At 40.3% G+C, this 22,477-nt stretch overlaps 1 protein-coding gene across 1 annotated transcript in view; it reads right to left on the bottom strand.

Annotated features, from left to right (window-relative positions):
* npr2 (natriuretic peptide receptor 2) overlaps window positions 1-22,477 on the bottom strand; it is a 92,958-nt gene that overhangs the window by 9,034 nt on the left and 61,447 nt on the right. Inside the window, exons 15-19 of the mRNA XM_026174420.2 lie at window positions 16,266-16,434; window positions 5,919-6,065; window positions 5,110-5,233; window positions 563-631; window positions 146-320 (exon numbers count right to left, since the gene is read on the bottom strand). Of these exons, the coding sequence (XP_026030205.1) occupies window positions 146-320; window positions 563-631; window positions 5,110-5,233; window positions 5,919-6,065; window positions 16,266-16,434 (684 nt within the window). The remainder of the gene's footprint in view (window positions 1-145; window positions 321-562; window positions 632-5,109; window positions 5,234-5,918; window positions 6,066-16,265; window positions 16,435-22,477) is intronic.

Here is a 22,477-nt window from a genome sequence, read left to right as displayed (position 1 = left end):
CTGCATGTTACTAAATCGTTCTGCAAATGCAAACCTTGAAGCTTCTGATACTAAAACTGGACCAAAACATGTTTTTGTGGTGAAGTAAACAAGAAAACTGGAACCCTGCGGGTTTTACATTTTCCACTTGTGAGTTAAGACTCACCTGTGTGTATGCCTATCCTGAGTCTCAGCTGGTCGTTGGGTCTGTGTCGGATCTTGAACGTTTTGACCTGCTCTAACAGGGCCAGCGACATCCCGGCGATCTCTCTGGCGTGGAGTTTGCCGTTCCGCACCGGCAGCCCAGACACTACCATGTAGGCGTCACCGATGGTCTCAACCTGAGGGACCAATCACAAGAAGATCAGTTTTAACCTTCGAGTAAATAAGTCAACTAATTATTTCTATGAGCTGCTGTGATGTTTTTACTTTTAACATTATCTGCTTTGATTTTTGCCTATAAAAGTTGGCTGAAAGGGAGATAAAACTGCTTATTTCAGATAGAGGATGAAGGGAGGGGCTACACACATCCTTCTTATGCAAAGCTACTATAATAGACTCCTCACTGATTATCCCGACGTACCTTGTATACATCAAAGTTGTCGATGATTGCATCAAAACACGTGTACAGATCGTTGAGCAGCGTGACAACCTGTAGAGAGAGAAGTTTTCATGATTCTGTGTTTTCAGTGCAGCAAGAAAAGATAAGAGGTGGAAGTTTTTAGCTCATATCCTGTTTCTCAACCCAAAGCATTATGAGTTAATGAAAAATGTAGAAGTGCACGCTGTAAATCCAGCACTGGGCGCCCTGTTTTCTTTTGTTGAAAGGCTGACAGACTGGGAGACGAGCGCGTCTGTAAAAACCTCAGAGCTGCTCGCATTATTTCTGTCCCTGGACGATTTCCAGGCTTTGAGGCTTACTGAAAAACACAAATACGAGACGATAAATCAAATCCACAGATGGAATATTACAAACGCACAATCTGTCTTAAATTTAGGAAATTGAATTGGCTCGTAATAGTCGAAATGTAGCAGTAATGTCACCGGCTGGCTGTTTATTCAGAGGCCATTATTATTATTTGGGCTTCATATTAGATGTTCGGTTTTTTATTCCTTTTTTTTTTTTTTTACAGCTGTTTTCTGAACCTAAAAAAAAAAAAACATTTGAAGCAGGGACATTTGGTCCTGAGTGCACTGTGATGAACCAGGATATAATTTCCGACCTATTTGTTGTCAAGTTCTTGAGTTTTCTAAGTATTAGGTTTTGCTTGGGAAGTGGCCAGGAAGCATCTGCGTGGCAGCTGGATTAAGAGCTCATTGAATTCTCTAAATATTAAGAAAAGGTGCTTCAGTGCTTTGTTTATTACCTCCTTTAGCAGAGGATGCATTAAACAAACCCTTTATGAAAGGAAAGCTCATGCAGTTGCTTCATTCAAAGACACATGAAATGAAATGACTAGTATAACCGACATCATGTAAATTACAGCTATATTTTCTATCTAATGGTAAAACCTGATAATATGAAGATGTGCTCTCTATAAAAAAAAACCAAACATATTTTATACAGATTTTATATTTAAATATTTTTTTAAAATTACATCTTATAAAGCTCCGGGCCATGGTAGCCGCAGTCTAATGGTGAATTTATGTCACAGCGCTTGTGTCCACTGTGTAGGTCTACACAGGGAGATTTGAAAACGTGCTTGTGTGCAGTTTCCAAAAATCAGCAGCACATAGCTCGACACTGGATGAGTGTAGGTCAGATGCTAATTGGTTGATAAGCTAAAGAGAACTGAGAAGGGAGCGACAGTGGAAGTTACCACGAAGAGAAAAAAATCGCAAAGATTTTTAAAAAAGCACCTTGAGAAGCACAAATGTATGGAGGGCCAGGGGTGTCAAAATAAATCAACGAAATACATCAATAAATAGTGAATAAAATGTGTAAATAAATGATTAAAATTGGAAATTTATTAAATGTTTTAAAACAAATGAGTTTATAGTGATTTATACATGTAATTATTATTCCCAATTGTAATTAATTCATGACATTTAATTTATTATTTAATTATGTATTAGTTTAATTCACTTTGGCACTTGTGGCCCTCCATACAATGATGATGATGATCTGCAGTGAAAACAACAACAACAACAACAGCAGCACAAACAAGAATCGCCAGGAGAGGTTTTTTGTGATACTGCCCCCTGGTGAAGGCAAACAGCTACAACATGTGGACGACAGTCTGCAAAGCTGTCTGTAGCCTGTGATTAGAAACACTGCAGAACTAATATTAACACAAGTAACAAATAATTTTTTATTCTTTTTTTTTTTGGGGGGAGATGGGGTTGCTGCCTTTATTAGATGAGATTAGTGCAGCGAAGAGGAGATGAAATGGGGACAGAGAGAGATTGGGGGAAGTCACGCAGTGACCGGCTTCAGGTCAGCGTCACATTTAGCTTTGCAGCATATGGCTGCCTCCTGGACCTGTAAGCCAAACCAGCATCCAGGAAATAAGGACATTTCTACAGAACGTCACTTTCTCTGCCATTTGGGAATCTGAGCTCCTGCACTGACCCTCTCACAAACTGTAACCCGGTGCACAACAACACCAGAGCATGGCGCTTGCCAGCAGTTGTGACTCATTTTTAATACAAACCTCCATTCACAAAAGTGATAACAACGAACTGCCAGTAAACAGAGATGTCTGAATCTCCTTCTGTCCAACCATATCCTTCAGGTGTTCCCAAGACATTCCCAAAGCATAATCTCTCAGCTGGCTTGTGTCCTAGCTTTACCCAAGTATAGCCTTACTAAAATCCCTCACCTAGGAGGGGCTCAGGGCCCTCGTCAGATGCTCACGCCATTTCAACTGTCCTCTATGTGAAGGAGTAGTGGCTCCACACTGAGCTCCTCCCAAATAACCAAGATCCTCATTCTATGTATGTGTCATATATGTGTCGTATCTGTTGATCAGGCACTGCAAATTATTTAATCCCAACACTGTCTGCTGTCACCAGGGAGCAGTGTCACAAACAAGTTGTCTCTGGGCTACTCTTGCTCATGCTGTTGGACCTTTAGCCAGCTGTGGAGAAGACAGAAGTTACAACATCTAAAAAGACCTTCCTTGTAGTAAAGTGAAGCTGAGTGTTACAGAAACCATGATACTAATATCTGACTGCATACCGACTTTGCTGTCGTCGTGGAAGTACAAGCGCAATGTGTGAAATATTGTGGAAAAACCTGAAAACACCCTTTGATTTATGTGTACATATGTCACTGAGTGTGCTAGTGGAGCATCAGAAACAAAACAATGACCCACTCATCACAGTGTTGCTCTTTGCTGTGCTGCTGATCAAAGCTCTGATAATTACAACTTTCAACACTAGGAGTGAAATATTTCTTTTAACATAGTACTCCCGGGTTAATTAGTGCTTTGTTTTGTCTGGAAATGTGTTTGTACTCTACTATCGTATCCATATGTAATTGATTCTATTTCATATTTTACTATTGAGAAGCACTTTGGTGTACCTCTGGTCTTTAAATGTACTATATAAATAAAGTATTGATTGATTACATGATTTAAATTACTGCTTCTCTGTGGCATTTACACTGTAGGAAAACAAACAGCTGCCACTTAAACACCAGATTAATGATTTCTGTGGCCCGACACATATACCTGTAATCCACACACCTTTCAGCTGCATACAGTATATTTATACCATATATAGCTTCATTATAGAGAAAATCTTGTGGTAGGCAAGACAGCTGACTCCTTCATTTTACTGCAGAATCCGCACTGGCTGACTCTGGGTGCAGGTGACATCCATCACATGTCCAAAAAAAGCACTTTGGGTGAATGATGAGCCTCAGGAATAATCTACAGCATTCTGAAAATGGCTGTTTGGGTGCACACAGAGCCGCTATAATTACAGGTCAAGATGAGGTGAAGAGTTTGATTGACAGGGGGATTTTGGCATTGTGTGTGTGTGACCTGACAGGATTGGCTCCAGAGCTTAACCAGGGCTGGGGAAAGAAAAAAGTTCCTTTACCTCCGAAGTACATTTTTTCATTAGCAGTAATATAGATGTAATATCTGAAACTACTTCTTCTTTAACCCTTGTTGTCTTCTAAGCAATGCATTTTTTCTTTATATAGAAATTAGGTGTTTGTAAGCAGTTATAAGTATTTATTGTGTAACAGGGAACAGTTTTTCCTTTGGGTATCAAGCAAAGGGGAAAGGAATGTGTATCTGGAGTTCCTCTAGTGGCCACTTGGGGCTGGCTCCCCCCAAAAATTGAATTCCCATAGAGTCTCATGTTGAAATGCCCAACTTTACTATTGCTTAGCAATCTACTATTGACCAAAGCAATCACAGAATGTTTTTCCATTCAGGACTGTATACATCTTCCCCAAATGGTATACCACTTTCCAACTAGTTGAGGAATAATCATTTTTCCCTAGTGACTGGTGGTTGCCAGTAGGTTGCCAACCAGTCTCTAGGATGATGCGCTAACACAGCAGGGGTAAATCCATCATCTATGAGATCCTGTAAAGGGGATGCGGCCACAATTAAAACATCTGTGCTTTCTCTGCTTTCCATGTGAAAAGTCAAGATGTCTGCTTTGGAAAAAAGGTCTACAAGGCCTTTTTTATTCTTTCTTTTTTAGCTTTGTCAAATAACATAACCTTTTCTTCAGCACACTGGAAGAGAAACACATTTTGGTTTTTTCTCAGGGTGATTCCAGTTCACCTGACAGTGTGATATTATCCATTAGCAGACATATCTTCCAGATGAAGTCTAGAAACCACTTTGGTATTAAAGTGAGAGGGAGATATGTGGTGGCATAACGTGACTCAACTCTGAGTCAACGTACTCTACCATCTAACAACTGTACTATTTTCAGTCGCGGCCTATGTGTGGGAACACGCACTATGAGACACACTGTAGATGGAGACCCGGTGAGCACTTTTCATGCATGAGTAGAGAAGGGAGAATTCACTGCAACTGCGATCACGACCACTGATTTCTTAAAAGCTTTAAGATTAGCTTGAAAGTCAGAAAAGTTAACACTTAAATGCTGTCAGAAGCAGACAAAACTGAGGTTTGCGATGAGGCATTGATCGGCGTGTACCTGTAGCGGCGTGCTCTCTGCAGACATGGATGTGAAGCCCACGATGTCGCTGAAGTAAATCGTGACGCTGTCGAATGCCTCTGCCTGCACGGTCTCCCCTCTTTTCAGCTGTTCTGCTACAGAGCTGCATAAACAATGACAGAGAGAAAGAGAAAGCAAGAATCAGAAAGGAGGAAGGAAACAAGATGTATATATTTTAATTATGTTAAGTTTTTGAATTAAAATATAATCAAAGATATGTTTCTTTGAATCACAATTACATCAACGCCCCGGAGGCTCAATTATAACCAGATGTCAGTTTATTTTTGCTAATTCTGCTAACGCTAATTTCCTGTTAATCGAATGATACCAAAGCCAAAAAAAGAAGTTTACTCAATTCCTACGTGTGGTGAGAAATGAAATGTGTCCTTCCTCTCAGGCCTTTCTCTGACAGTCTGGCTTTGATGGAGGGGGCCAAGAAAAAGCAGATAAGTGGGTGAGAAAGATGGGATTTGTTCCTGTGGTGTTATCCAAATGCCTAAACTCGCTATCACGTCTGATCTGCCGGCTCACTTTAATGAGCGGTTCGCCTGTCAGTTCTCTGTGTTCCCTTTCATCTACAGTGAGATGGCACCGCGGGGAAATGTGTATCCGTTAATAAAATGCAGCACTGGGAGGAATTCGGAGTCTTTAATTAATACAGGGATTTAACACAAATGACAAAGTGTCATTGAGACACCCAATTTGCTGTGTTCGAGTTCACTGGGAGTTTTAAGCTTTTGGCTGTGAGGCTAAAAAGTGAACGCTGTTATTTTTTTCTTCTTTCTTACTGTGGTAAAATTTGATAGAGGAGGTTTTCAGCTTTCCGTTTCTCCTCAAGGTAAGCCTGTGTTCGCTCCTCCACCAGGTTCTCCAGGTTGTTGGCGTACTGCTCCATCCTGGACAGCAGGTTGTTCAGAATACTGGTGCTGCCCTCTCTGTTGAGCACACAAACAAACACACATAACATGAACATAACATTTAATATAGGGCCATCCATTTATTTCCCAATGCTCGTTTGGTTCTGGGTAAGCAGTCCCTTGCCCCTGTCCCCATTTCCAGCTCTTCTAGTGGAACATGGAGGTATTCCCAGGATAACCCAGAGACAAAATCTCTTGAGGATGTCCTGGGTGAGCCGCAACATCTCCTTCCAGCTGGACATGTGCAAAACACCTCACCTATGAGGCGTCAGATGTCCAAACCACCTCATCTGATATCTTTCAATGACTATGTCTCCTAAGCCCAGTCTACTTACAAAGCGATTCCTTCATCATGCATCTTGTTTTGTAGCTAATGACTGGTTAGTAGTGGATATTTCAGCCAGAGGTTGTCTAGGGAAACCTCTAATGTATTTACCACCTCCTCATTTGTCAATTAAGAGTACCAATCACTCTCACTGGTAATTGCTTCAATCACTTCAGTCAACATGGACTTTGCATCACAAGCATTTTTTTCACCCATCATTGCTTTTTGTCACTGGCAATCTACGCCCTGTGGCTGCCACTTCGCTGCTGGTCCCTTCTTGTGTTGATGCCCTTCAGAGAAGGGAAGAAGCAACTGAAGAGGAAGACAGTTTCAGCTGTTGTTGTCCGCTTGCAACCCTGCCAATGAGTCACAACCTTCAGCCTGATTTAGACCTGCGGTGTCTCTTTGAAGAGCCTGTGACATAACCTACGCAAGTGGCTGACGTCGTTGGTGGCGTTTATGATTGTGCTGGTGCATTATGCGTATTGCGTGTGCAATTACCTTGTTGGGTGTGTGGTTTAATATAGCTACAACCTAGATCTTCTGCTGAAGAATTAATCCACATTTAATGCGGTGGAGGGGTTTGCATGCTCTGATCTCAGGAGTTACACTATATGGAAAACAGTGTTGGGGGACACTCCTTAATCTTTGTATTTATGAGTTTTTACTCTAGTTGCTGCAGCTGTATCAAATCAAGCTCCTAGCATCGAAGTCTGTCTTTACAAACAAGTATGAATGAACTAGTTGTTTCATACAGCTCACTGAGTGTAGTACTATAATAGCACGCCAACTCTGCAAAAAGTCAGCTCTTGGAATTTCTTCCTTCGACGATATCCCACAATCAACTGTGTTTAGCAGCCATAACAACTCAACCACAAAGTCTCAGGGGGGTAAAATCTAGGGTAAGGTCTCAAGGGAATAACCGTTGGGGTGGCAGAGTAAATACAAGTAAACAATTCTCTGCTAAAACAGTGACTGCAGAGATCCAAATCTGTTCTGGCATTAACATCAGCACAAAAAGTGTGAGCCAGGAGCTTCATGGCATGGGTTTCCATGGCAGGCCAGCTCCTTCTGGTAGGGTTTCCAAGGTAATCTGGTCCTAAGTGAGGAGCCAGACCTCTACAATGACTGCAGCATGGAATTCAGAAACCTCGCCTGGATCTGATGAGATACCAGTGCTTCACCCTGGAGTCGGACCTGAGGGGCTGGCCACCTGAACATGTCCCTAGTGCTCTATTTTCTAGACTTTGTTTTTTTTCTTTTGGACTTTTCAATCAGAGGTTAAGCTTACACCACAGTGCAGTGAATACAAGTGGAAAATACAAGAAAATCAAAGCCTATAATGTAAAAATTAATAGAAATAGAGGGCAGAAACATTTTTAGCACTAGCATATAAACATATTACTGGGGTCTTGTTTTAGTGAAGGAATTACTGAACTATGTTTAGCAGTTTCACACTGTTTATGCTGAGACTTCACAGATTAAATGGCACTAAATGTAAACAACACAAAAACTATAATTCAGAGGTCTTATTTGGAGTATTTGAGTAGCTCTCCCTCCTCAAACATGACCACCACTGTTAAACAGGTAAGACACAATAAAAGCACTGCAGCAGTCATTATTTTATGTTATTTTCAGCATACAGCACACATACAGCTGTTGTTCCCTTCTAAAGGTTTAACGGCAGGTCTCCATTTCCTTGTTACCGCTGCAATCATGGCCCTTCACATTTATTTTATAATTATAAAAATCATGTATTGTATAATGTGTGTTTTTTTTTTCTTTTTTTCTCTTGAGATTTTTACATTCATATGCTTACGCACACACACATACACACAAGCATGCTGGTACACGCATTTACTCCGACGGAGCAAGAAGGTGAGTCAGCCACACCACCATGGCGGCTAAAAGCATCAATGTCTGGCATCCTGCCACGTGTCTGCTGGGTCAAGGATCCTACACACACCCACATGTTTAAGTTTAAAGTACAAAACATCAGAGGGAGACATGAAAGACTGATGAGTATCAATGCACTGAATGCAATCACACAGGCCAACCACTGTTTACTGCAGCGCGCATCACAAACATCCATATTTTTCCCACCATTCATCCAAAACTAACAGTAATGCTGGAAGCTGAGAAGAGAAGGGACAATTCAGTTTGGTACAAGGTTTTTAATTTTTTTTAAAAAATGAATATATCAAATGTTTGGCACGAGCAGGGAGCAAAATTAAATTTCACCTTAGTATGAAGACGTCTGTTTCCATCTGCAGTCATTTACATTTGATGGTGTAGTCTTTTCTGGCAAGTAGCGCTCGATCACATGGAAACCCCAAGATCCTGAGTTCTTGTGACATTATCAAGTTTTAGTTCCTGTTTTGATTTTAGTGCTCCCTTCTTAGTTTGGTAGAAGCTTTTCTTTTTGTATCACCTGCACCTTAACTTCCTGCCTTTGTCTTCACAATCATTCCTGGACTCCATCACAGGCCACTTAACTTTTTCTGGCATGCACTAATTCTGAAGCTCCATAAAGTGCCTGTGCCCCATACACCACATGTTTGTCTTTAATCTTTTTTCATTTATTTTTTATTTTATATCATTAGCGGAAACAGAGTTGGTGGAATATCATTACAGCATTAGAAAACTCATTTTCTCTATTTTTTCCTGACCGAGAACCACTGGGTTTGTTTGTTTTATAGGTTTGTAATGGGTTGGTCTTAGTTTCCCTGTGTTTGGGTCCTGATTTCTTTATTTTGAGGCTGGATTATTATGGGCTTGTCTTTGGTACTGATGAGTTTTATTCTTCCTTTGCCTTTGATTTGTGTTTGAATGCTGTCCTTGTTTTCTTTGAAAGCTGATAAGGGTTTTTTGTCACCGCATTAGCTGACTACCAAAATAAAACAAGAACCATCTCCTCTACTTTATACTTTATTTCCTCCCCCACTTCATTGTTTTAACTGTCTACACCTGTGTCTTATTTTGGCCCGGCTGTTTCCACTTGTGTATAAATATTCTATATTTGTGTATATGTATAAATAAGCCTGTAATTTGAGGCTGTCACTATCTCAGATTTTCTCTACATGATTACAATAATTCACTTTAATGATATTATAGGTCCAACGTTTAATACAAGACATCTAATAATGTCTTGTCTCCTATTGAAAATTTTAAAAGCACTATCAGTAAACTGTGTTTGTCTCTAATTTACGGAGAACACGACTTTCAGCTGCTCCGTTATTCACACAGAGTAGTTAGCACGGGTAGCTACACATTTGAGTTTTTATGCCAGATGCCCTTTCTGATTCAACCCCAAAGGGACTTGTGTCATCTCAGGATCGAACCGCTCTATTTTGTAAATGAATGAAACTGACAATAAGAGTTAAGACAGATGTACAGAGTCTCCATCCACATGCAAATGCATTGAAATGTTAAAATGTTTCTCTGATTCTGATTTTGTGTTATTAACAATAGATCTTATTTTTAAATATCAGAGTTATATCGACATTCTTGGAACTGAAATTTCACATTTGTGCAAAGCTTTATGGATGCATTTAAGGCTGTAACTTAGCTTCTTTTTTTTAAACAAAGCCCTCAGTTATTAAGGTATCTGCCATCTGGTAGTCTAGCCTTGATGAGCTCTGCGCAGCAGCTACAGGTGCTCCCTCACAAACTTGCTGGTAATGATAAAACATTTAGCCTGCATCTTTTATACAAAGGATGAGAGATGTGTCTGCTTCCTGCTTGTCATTTTTTGAAATTCCTTTTTCAGACCTCCACCTTTCCTTTGACTGTCCAGTGACGCTGGGGAATTGTCTTCCATTCCATGCAGATAAGCAGTTACATACTACGTGCCTTACTGAGATAGAGAGAGGCAGGCTCCATCTGTGTGCGTCTCTGGAGAGTGTAAGGACGCTGTGGTAAGAGCAGACAGTCTAGTCAAAGAGTCACACCTGATGCATGGATCTGGAGATTTGTCAGCTCGATCCTGCTGCTGAAACTAACACCAGGCCAAAATGTCCCTCGAGACCACCGCAAAATATCCATATCCACTGCCTGTGTCTTCTCCTCTCTGAGTTCCCTCCTTTGAGATTTTCTACACATGACCTCCCCAACTATTTCTATATGATTTTTTGATTAAATATCCTGTTCTTGTTGTAAAAACTAAAATTTTAATAATTTAGAGGTCTGGCATGTTTGATATATAAACGTTTCCCTTTCTTTGTGACCTTTTCAAATATACAGCAAAAACAAATCGCAGCAGAACTGTTCCAGTGTAGCGCCAGCCTTTCAGCAAATACAGTTTCTGGGTGTTACAGAGCCTTAACTGACCATTGCCTACACCTGATTGGATAAAGGGGTGCCTGAGGTTGGCTTGGTGGAGATGCCACTTCTCGCCTTTATTCTCTCTGGGCTCTCTGGGCTGTCATTTTAAGCTGAGATTCTCGAGTGGTTTAAAGTGGAAGCAATGTTTCTAAAAGTCTCGTATCCGTCTCCACTTTATGTTGCAGCTTTTGAGCCGAGTCGTAACCATAAAAGTTCAAAGCGGAAGTAAATGTCACGTCACTTTGCTTCCTGTTTTACTTCTTCTATTCCTGTCATTCAGGAGGAGATTGCAGTGACTCCTCCTTAAGCACTGGTATAAATAGTGAGAGAGCTGTGATGGTGACAGATTCAGTGCATGTGATAACCATAAACAAGGCTTGAAACTTGCCATTCAGCATCTGGCGCAATCGGCTCCAGCATCAGTGTCAGAACCGCCGTATTCCTGAGGTCTGGTTTGTCTGTTTGTGCTCTGTATGTTTACTTTTCGGTCCTTATGCTCCTTGTGGATTCCTTTTGTCTCATGAACTTCCTGGATCTTATGTTTGGTATCACCATGTTTTTTAAATGCACATGGAGATTAAATACAACAAGCATTTCTTTTCTTAAAACAAATGTCAATAGTTGCACAATCTTGGCTCTAGCACATTGTCTCTGAGTGCTTTTTTGTTTGCAAAGAGGCTAAACATTCTTCAGGAAGTAACATTTTGGCTGAAAATGTGTGGCTACATTAGGGTTTGTGTGTGTGTGGGCAGTGTCAACAAAAGACACAGACCTGGTGGGAAACAGCGAGAGACTCGACGTGCACGGTATCGGGAATCAATGAACAGCAGAGTGAAAAGTGGGATAAAACGAACAATTTACTGCTGAACGCCCCTGTTTTTACTACACCCTTCGGCTCTCCCCCTAACACACACACACAGACTAAATATACCAGCTCATCCATCACATCATGTCAACAACATACATTTACCTAATGAAAATAACCAGCAAACAGTGCATTAGCGTACGAGCCTCAGAGGTGAAGGGCGTCATACACGTGAGGAGGGAATTAGCTTTCAGCTGTCAAGCGCATCACTGAGTGCTTCTATGGCTATCAGTCATACAGACCCGTCTACTCCAGGCCACTTCAAATGGAAAGCTATACATCACCGGGCCCATCCTGTGCTGAATTACACTGCTAACGGAGGAAAGGTCAAACTGAGAGGAAAAACACACAACAGCCATACAGAAGTTTGTGGAATCAGACCCTAAACAGCTGTTTTTAGAGCATACAGATTCCATACTCATTCCATAATCCACGCTTATTTATGGCTCTATATTTTTATTCTTCGACTCCTTATTTATCTTATGCTGGGCAGTAGTGCAGCTAATGTCATCTTTAAATCAACTTTCTTCTAATTGGATGCCCCTCATTAACAGCATGTAGGTGGAGCTTCTGTGATTGCAGAGTACCTGGGAGGACCTTTGAAGGATACCACGTCTTTCTGACATCACACAAGGCCAGAAATAGAAAAACCTGTTTGAAATTATCTTAAAATTCGGCAAAGTGAGCAAGACTGCAGTGATACCTAATCGAGAACTGTTCCACATATTTCCACTGAAGAAATAGAGAGGTGAAACTGTTGAGCTTGTAAGACAATTAGGTCCCAATTTTGTCCGTTTTGGAAAATTAACTGCCATACCTTTGTGTTTTCTCCAAGTTTTCCTCTGCCAGCAGTTACTGATGTTGAAGAAAAACCCAGACAAAGGAAAGGAGAGCTTAAGGATTTTTCTTTTCCATAAAGAGAATTCAACTGCACGCCCACTGCATGCTGCGACTGACGCCCTCTGTTAAAGCGAATGAAAGGCCGTGAAAATGATTACTTTGGCTATTGATTACAGGGCAGCAGTCCCCCTATCGAGCAGTAAACCTTCCCACCTTCACTCAATATCACAAAGTGAATTAAAGAAAGTAAAAACGATAACCGTAAAGTCTATGTTAAGTACACATCTGTCAAAGGGGTAGCCACAGGTGAAAATCAGCACTCGCCTGTAAATCAGTTTCTTTCCTGCTGCACAGAGCGACGCTAGCTACCACACACCATGAGCTGCAGAAAGCAACGAGCTGCCTCTCAGAGCAATGAACCATGACCTGTGCTTTGATCTTTATGCCACAAGTTACAGGACGGGAAGATCGAGTGCAGTTGGCAGGCAAAACATTACAACCCCCTGACAGCTCTGCAGTCATGCAGGAGCTGTGTTTAATCTGCTGAATCCTGATTTTTTTACTCCTTTAACACAGCACACTTTCTTACTGTATGAAATATTATCCTCACAGTGTTGCTTTGTTCACATTTTTTGACTTAGTGAAATATTAATATGCCCAGCAGCCTGTTAGGCCTAAGTTGACACTAACATCTGTAACTTTATTTTTTTATACCAGCCATTCCTATTTCTTTTTATTTTTAATTCTATAATTCAACTGAAATATCGTGTTAAGCTTGTTTCTGTTAACCATTTGCCACACACAGAAAGAGTTGGAAAACACTATAACCAAGTTAAAAAAAATTGAATAACAAATCGGGGGGAAATTATGAATGACTAGTTTTCCCTGATTAGCTGCACTCATGTCCACTAATTAAGGCAGGCTACATCATTCATCAGTGTGAACAAGCTTACATTTGATTCAGTGAATTCTTGAAGGTAAACGGTGTGTTTAAAAACTCCCAAATCCCAAATATTGGTTTTCTATCTACAGTGTTTTATGGTTTCATGTAATTAAACAAGCCACATTTTCATTAGAGTACCGTGTGTTTGGTGGTGTCACCTCACAGCAAGGACCCAAAGTGTGCCAGGAAAAAAATCTTTAAACAATTACACCACAACCAGCCCCCTTTCCAGTTCTTAGCTGACAGGAGTGACACTCAGTGTGGTCTTCTGCTGCTACATTCTGTGTTCATAGATGCTCTTCTGCAAACTTTGGTAGCAACAAGCGGTTATTTGAGATACTGTTGCAGATGGCAATTGACCTCTGACCTCAACAAGGCAGTTTCGCCCTGAGAAATGGTGCTTTTTTCTTTTCTCATTCCTGTGCTTTAATGGCTTGCACAGTCACAAGATCTTAATCCAACAGTGCACCTTTGGGATGTGGTGAAACAGGAGATGTTGAATCTATTGCCATAGAGCAGGGTGTCAAACTCCAGACCTCAAGGGCCGGTGTCCTGCAGGTTTTAGATCTCACCCTGGGTCAACACACCTGAATCAAAGGATTAGTTCATTACCAGGCCTCTGAAGAACTTCCAAACATGTTGAGGAGGTAATTTATCCATTTAAATCAGCTGTGTTGGATCAAGGACACATCTAAAACCTGCAGGACACCGGCCCTCGAGGAGTTGGAGTCACCTGTGCCATAGAGAATTAAGGTAGTTCTGAATGCCAAAGAGGGTCATTTCACACCATTTAAAATTCCCAAAGGTTTCCAAAAAACACCAAATAAGGTGCAAAACTGTTAGAAAATATGTTTAAATCTGCTGGCTTTTAAATTTAGGTGAATGGGCCCAATATTTGCTTCCGCTTTCCCAAAGTTAAAATAAATCTACTTCTTTCTCATGTTTCTCCTTTTTATCTCTGTGCTCATTTTAAGCAACAACAGGTGTTGGCTCCTTTTCATTCATTCATATATCGAGAAGAAATGGACACACTCAGTCACTCAAATACTAAAAAAAATAACTCATGATGAATTCAGTGCAATTAGGGAGCGATTACGAACAGTTAGTGGGTCGTTCAGTCACTGCCAGACAAATCTGATCAAATCACTCCCACACAATCCAGACGAGGTTCATTTGTCACTTATATTGTTGCTTTTTTGCAGCTTCTTTGGTCAAATATGCAGATTTTCATCCTAGACGTATTGCACTTGGCTGAAACCACCTCAGTGCAAGCTGGCCGTGATGGATTGATGACATCGGATGTGCTTTAGTGTCACTTCACTTGATATAATCTCACAGAGCTGCCCTGCTCAGGAGAAAACATACGCTTCCTGCTTCGATATGAAACTCAGACCCCAAATAAGCACGAGAATGATTCATTGGAATATCGAAAACAATACTAGAAACATGGATTCACTCCCTCCCCCTTTCTTACACAAACACACACTCTCACTGATACATAAGCACTTCCTGTCGAGTGCAGTGTGTCATGAATTACAAACAGCTTTTTATCTGAAATTGTCTCAGCTGTTTCCAGAACATGACTCTTTGTCCTGTTTGCCTTTTTGAATCTCTTAAACCTATCAGTTCTCCTGGCAGGGACTCTCAGCACGAAGCTCACTTGTTGGGCTTGGCAGGGAAGACGCTGATAGCCAGGGAAGACACGACCAGCGTCACATTCAATTTGTCCAATTATACTGACTCCGATAAACAGGACTGACGTGTAGAAAAGGTTGAATTTGTGAAGAGGGCTTCCAGCTCCTACTGTTTCGGTGTAATTTTATTATGCTGTGAAAGGTCAGTTTTCCCAATTACTGAAAAATATTTTCTCATTTTCCCCTTGTAGTATGAAGCAATGCAGACAGCTTTGGCTTTGTTCACTCAAATATCTGACTTTTGAGTTTTTCTGCACTGGGGATGAACTGACCCTGCAAGCATTGTTTTCTATGCTGTATCTGGTCAGACATTAATATCCTTGAAAATGAAAACAGCTAAAAAGACTTAAATTCACATTTATCCACAGTTTTACAGTCTGATTGAAATAGGTTTTTTAATTATTATTATTGTGTTTTTGTTATTCTGCATGTCATAGTTCTGGAGTTGTTGAAAAAAGAAAATTAATTAAAATTCAGAGAAAAAGTTTTGAATTTTCTAGACTAAAATAAAAAAAAATGTACAAGAAAAACAATGACCAAAAACTTTATGAAATTTTTTTTTGCAAAAATTTGACAGTTTTTGTTTTCAGAAACTTACAGAAGCATACATTTGACTATTTTTTCTTCATAATTTCGAGGGGTTTTTTCTTGTTAATTCGCCCTTCTCGCTGTAATTCTGCTATTTTTCCCTCATAAATTAACCATTTTATTTGCTGTAAATTTGCCTTTTTTTTCTTTTTAACTTTTTTCTTGGAAATGTATTTTTTTTCTCCATTCTTTTCTCATAAATTTGGTATTTTATTGCTTGTACATTAGTGATTTTTACTTGTTAATTAGACGATTTTTCTCATGTTTTATTTTAATTTTTTGTTTGTCTTGTTTTGCCTTATTTTTTATTCCGTTCTGTCCTGTTGGCTTTACCTGTTTTTGTTTTTTTTCTTCTACCTGTGTCTCGTCCTCAGTCACTCCTGTGTGCACTCCTGTGTGCACTCTGTGCTTCACTCTTCAGTTCCTCATACTTCTTATCCCCCTGGTTTTGGATCCTTGTTTAGTTTTTCTACCCTGTGCCTTTGTGTCCTAACTCCTGCCACATTACATTTGGCTTAAAAGAAAAAGGTTAGTAGACATCTAGATCATACTTAGCTGCTTCAAATATGCAAAGGCATGTATCTGCAATTGAGCTGGCTGTGAAATAGGTGTGAACAGACTGCCATAGGGTGGGACTCACTTGTTGAGTTTTGCCATGTAGATCTTGATGTGGCTGAAGTCCGGCCTCTCTGCAGGGTCCTCGGCCCAGCAGCCCTCCATCAGGATGGTCAGCTCCTCTGAATGGTATCTATTGTCTGTGGTTGGCCGAAAGTATGGCTTCTGACCGTTCCTCACCTTCTGAACAATTTCTGGAGACGAGAAGACAAAGTGTGAAACTCAGCAGGTTATTATAATAGTCAGGACACAATTGAACAGCTGAAAACCAACAGAGACAGATACAGTGACAAATATTTGCCTCCTGATTTTATAGTTTTTTGCATATTAGTCACATTCACATGATCATCAATTAACTGTGATTAACCACATTTTTTAGAGAGCTGAGTTCAATTTCAGCCACACCCGCTGAATCAAGAAATCAGTTGAATAGAACCTGACTGACAAAGTGAAGTAGAGTAAAAGATCTCAAAAAGCAACACATCATCCCACAATCCAAGAAAACAGATGAGATGAGAAACAAAATGACATCCATCAGTCTGGACAGGGTTACAAAGCAGTTTCTTTGGGAACAGTGGTGAACTTTCCCAAGAGAAGCCTACTAAAATTACTACAGGATTACTACAAGAGGCCACTGATGACTCATCCAGTAGGTCACTAAAGAACCCAGAACAACAGCGAAAGAACTGCAGACCTCACTTGCCTCAGTTAAGGTCTGAGTTCATTATTCAACGATAAAAAAGTAACTGGGCAAAAGTCACATCCATGGGAGATGCAGAAACTAACACAGCATTTCATACAAAGAACATCATACCAAGTGTCAGACATGACTGTGGTGGTGTGACGGTCTGGGGCTGCTTTGTTGCTTCAGGATGACTTGCTGTAATTGATGGAACCATGAAATCTGCTCTCTACCACAGAATCCTGAAGATGAATGTCCAGCCATTAGTTCATGCCCTGCACTGATGGCCAGAGACAGAAGCACTTCGGATATGCAGCAGGACAATGATCTGAAACGCAGCTGCAAATCCACTGCTGAATGGCTCAAAAAGAAATAAAGGTTTCGGAGTGGCCTAATCAAAGTCTGGACTTAAATCAGATTGAGATGCTTTGGCATGCCTTTAAACAAGGTAGATAACCTCCAAGTGTGGCCGAATAAAAACAATTCTGCAAAGAAGAGAGGGACGAAATTCCTCCACAGGAATTTGAAAGACTGACTGTCAGTTATCACAAACGGTTGACTGGAGTTCTTGCTGCAAGTGGTGGACCAACCAGTTGTCAGTTAAGTGGAAAAATGTTTCCCTTGTTAAAGAAAATCATCTTTTAAAAACTGCATTTTGTATTTACTCAGGTTATCTTTGTCTAATTTTGTTTGTTTTATCTTAAACATTTAAATGTAAGAAACATACAAATATTACTGGTGGCTCCCAGTGCTACCCCTCAGCCTCCTGGTAGACACACCAATAGTCTCAATTTCAAAATCTTACATTGCCTTGTTGTCAAGTTATCACATTCACAAGATTTTCAGAAAATGTACTTACTTGAGGTCAAAGTCACTGAGATTCAAACTCATCGAAGTAGCTACACCTATGGTGTCAGTTTGAAGCTCCTATGTCACCTCATTCTTGACTTATCGCATACATAAACGTATGCCTTCATGTCGCCCACCCAGTGGGGTGGCAACATTACCCAAGAAACTAAGAAATCAGGAACGAGGCAAACACTTTTTCATAGCACTGTACACCATCTCAACAAGGAGCATAAAGTGCAGCATTTTTTGGCAGCAAGTGAAATTTAATAAGCTTTCCTCAAGGTCTTATTACAATATCAGCAGAAAAATCCCTGAGTCCAAATTTGGTAATCGGTATTAAATGTTTTTATAAGTTGTAAGATCTAAGTCATCATCAATAATGAGAAGTAGACTCTTCTGAGAAACGTGGGTTGTCATCATCTGTTCTCTGAGACATAACTGGTGTGTTGGATATTGTTATCTTTGGGCAGACCCAGGATATTTCTTCCTCTTTCCAGTTTCTCTGAAGTATTTCTCAAATTTATCTTACTTCCTAATCTTGTGAAAGTCTATAGGTCATCTCAGAAATGTGTTATTAATGCTTACAACAACAAGTGATGTGATGTCACTTTGAGGACATCAGTTAGCAATGATAGGATATACTCAAATGATTAAATGATTGAGAAGGAATTCATGACAAAAAAGACATTACTTCATTTCACTGCTGCTCACCCAGGAGGGTCCTCTCATGTTCTTTTAATAAAATAATTGGTCACACTGCCAGTCTGGTAACTGGGGACTGTGTGGACCCCAACACTGTGCTCTTTATTTATTAATTTCATTAATAAATAAAGCAGCTAGATCTTTGGAAACAACGCTCAGCTTTGGTCGCAGTGCAAAGAAACATCATTTATCAAAACAGCGCACTGTCCAAAAAATAATTTATTACTTTGTAAAAGCTAAACTAAACTGCCTCGCTAGCTTCACACCACAAAAACACCCTGACTGATGACTTTGTGTTCAAAGGTGTATATTTCATAGTGTTGGTAATATTTTTTCCGCCACATGTGAACTCTACTTAAAGCTCAATGCACTGTATATTGATAACAGTTTTCTACAGTTTTAACTGAACTTGACTCTCATAATGTTTCAGATTTATCCGGAGGAGAAAATGAGAAGGACTCATTTTCCTCCTTTCCAGTTCTAGAATTTTCATTCTTGGACCCTGCTAGAGTAGCTTCACATCATTCAAACTTTATTTATGTTTACGCTGGGTCAGAGTGCACGCCCTTAGCTGCTTTCCCTTTAAGCCATCCTTTGTCTCTGATTGGCTGCCCCTCACAAACATCAGGTTTGAACACCTTTGCTGAGGATGGCTTCACTACTCACAATATCCTCTCCCTATGACATGATACAGAGCCATAAGTAGGGAAAAGAGTGTTAGAAAGCGAATGCTTGGAGGTTAAAGTCTTTTGGCTCACAGGGATATGAAAAAGTTCTGAAAACAGGAGTAAAGGTAAGGCTTTAAAAACTTTGTTCATGTTCAATATGAGCTTTCACTATTGTGGCAAATGGAAAATATTCCCATGAAGACAGGATGCTATACTCAGTGAGCTAAAACAGAGTACATTTCTATTAATATTTTTAGTACACCGCTTCTTTTATTGTGTTATCCTTATGCTAATGTGCTATTTCTGTTGTATAGCATTAATTTATTCAGCAGTGCTGGTTGACTCTTTATAGTTGCTGATATTTTTTCCCTCTTTTATTCATAAATCATGTCATTATAAAAGTCTGTAAGAGACATCCTTCCCCAAACGATTCTTCCACATCCGCTCTTTTCTGTTAGTATTATCATCACGAAAGAGCCATAAGAGTAATTTGAAGACTCCACTGTTATTTTAAAACCACAAAATCACAATTTCACAACTGGCTCCAACACATCTGAACACTAGAGAGCAGGTGCTGGCTTTCACTGCTCACAGCCTGTTACAGATGAGCGTGAGCCACTTGTACGATCAGTGTAGAGCGTGACTGTGAATAAAAGGTTAATGAAAGCCATCGCACAGATGAAGCACTCCAGGAGGGTTTCACGCATCCACTTTGGATGCGCAAAAGTTGATCTGGAGTAGCTCTAGAAGTTGTTCCTGATGTCACTAATGCAGAAGCAGCGGAGGTGCAGGCAAAAGAGGGAAACCAGGGAAACTGGTCAAACCACAATATGCAGTATGTGTGCAGGAAAAGCCAAAGGGTCACGTGTGAGTAGTTCACTTCAAACCATAATAATGAAGATTTAAGATCAGTCTGAAATGGTGTCATCTAAATATATAATTTTCTGCCTGTCTTGGAGCTCAGCCTTCCAATCAAGCACACAAATATATAATTTTCACACAAGTGTATGAAAGTTTTCACACGGTCAGTAGTCTGAGTTTTTTTCCTTTTTTTCTTTTACTTTGCTGCTGCTAAAAAGTAGGGTCACCTTTTTTCTAAAAAAATATGTGTTTTCCTCCATCCTGATTGGAGTAGCATTAAGTCATGTGACACAAGTTTAGGATTTTATTGAGACCTATGGCGGAAACAAGTTACCCGCAAAGTTTACAGAGACATACTTAAAGAGGAGACATCTTCATCACTCATCAAATCTATCTTAGAATTATGTGACATGAAGGTTGTGTCCACACTGGAAGCGAGTCACTCGTCACGCATCGCTTTGAAGCTGATGGCCTTTCGCTTGAGGACAATCCAGGTTCTGGTTGCCTAGGTAACCCTCTAATGTATTTACTACCAGGCCGAATGTCAATCATGGGCATTCATGACTCACCGGTCATTCAGTCTCACCCACTTCACATTGACAGCAATTATTTTCCTTGTAGTCGCTCAAAATCATCAAATATTATTTCACCTTCTTTGGCCTCGTGTCTCTGCAATTCACTTCCAGTGTTTACGCAGCTTAATGTTTGGGAAAACAGTGGTTGGTGACCACAGCATGACCAAAAAGCAAAGCAGCTGTGGAACTCTCTACCCCCGGACATAAGAAACATTGGTTCTCTCCCCCAGTTTAAATCCCAACTCAAAACCCAATGCTGCATATTCATTGTGAACCTATTGTTTGTTTATTTATTTTCTGATTTTTTGTTTTTATTGTTCTTCATTTTGTCATTTTTCTATAATATGTTTTATTCTATTGTTAAGTGTCCTTGGGTGTCTTGAAAAGCGCTTTTAAATAAAATTTATTATTATTATTATTATTGTTATCATTACAAAGTTGCTGCAGGCTTACAACTGAACTGCAAAATTACATAGAGTTTTGGCAACCTTGCATTTAAGTAAACAGAACACAACCAGTTGAGTTGAGTCCCTTGCTGCAAAGAGTCACCTCGCAGACGAGTTGCACTCATTCAGATTGATTGCAACATGTTGAGAGCAATGCAGTCAGTCCAACCAAAATGCAATTGTTTAGCCTCGCCTCAAATCAGGTAACCTGTCCAATCAATTTCCAATCACGAGTGGTCTCCCTTGCACGCTCAGACTGTCTGGTGGCTCAGTGCCTTGTCCAAGGATACTTGGGAAATTGTTTTCCACCAACCTTCCAATTGGTGGATGACCAAAGAGATCACCATCCTATTTCTTTTGCTTTGGTGTGACTGAACAATTATAATGACAGCTGCTCCTAAAGAGCCAATCAGCAGTCGAAACAAGGAACACATAAGCAAATCACAACCATTTAATGGGTGTGATGGAAGACAACTGTACCATTTCACAAAGCCTTGTTTTCTGTAAAATTAATGTTGTCTTGTTTTCAAGTGCACATTAATGAAGCTGTGATAGAAGTAAAAGGAAGAAGTGTTTCCACCCTTATGTTGAGACAAAGTCACCAGATTTTTTAAACTGATTTAAGTGGTGATTTTACACATGGGGGGCGATCGTGGCTCAAGAGTTGGGAGTTCGCCTTGTAATCGGAAGGTTGCCAGTTCGAGCCCCGGCTTGGACAGTCTCGGTCGTTGTGTCCTTGGGCAAGACACTTCACCCGTTGCCTACTGATGGTGGTCAGAGGGCCCGGTGGCGCCAGTGTCCGGCAGCCTCGCCTCTGTCAGTACGCCCCAGGGTGGCTGTGGCTACAATGTAGCTTGCCATCACCAGTGTGTGAATGTGTGTGTGTGAATGGGTGGATGACTGGATATGTAAAGCGCTTTAGGGTCCTTAGGGACTAGTAAAGCGCTATATAAATACAGGCCATTTACCATTTACCATGCAGTTCGAAATGATTGAAGTAACCCACTGGTCCATCGGTGATAGTGAAAAGTTGCATGGAATTATATTTTAAGCATCATAGGCTTTGACTGTTTTGTTATTTTCCACTTCTATCCTTATCACTAAGCTGTGATGTTTTACATCGTGGCTAAGAAATCTAAAAAGTGATTCAGAGACATTCTGAATACAGCAGACATTCAGACCACTGACAAACAGGGATGTTTTAGGGATCTTTGGACACTGTTTGCGACCCAGTTAACCAAATTCTCTCTCTCTGGTCTCGGTGTTGATGATGGCAGCTTTCAGAAGCAGGTGCTTCTAAACCAGCCAAGTCTGGCACAAAGATCTGTTAGAACCGTGACGCTAAAACACCTTTTGGCTGAAAAAACACCGACAATGATAATTAACGATATTAGAGCACAATATCTGCGCTGCGATAATTAATATTGAACAGATGGGCTTTTGGATGTAGCACT

This window comes from Astatotilapia calliptera, chromosome 7 (assembly GCF_964374335.1).
Source record: "Astatotilapia calliptera chromosome 7, fAstCal68.1, whole genome shotgun sequence".
Classification (NCBI taxonomy): domain Eukaryota; kingdom Metazoa; phylum Chordata; class Actinopteri; order Cichliformes; family Cichlidae; genus Astatotilapia; species Astatotilapia calliptera.
The sequence above is the reverse complement of the archived record's forward strand: the minus strand, read 5'-3'. Positions and strand labels throughout refer to the sequence as shown.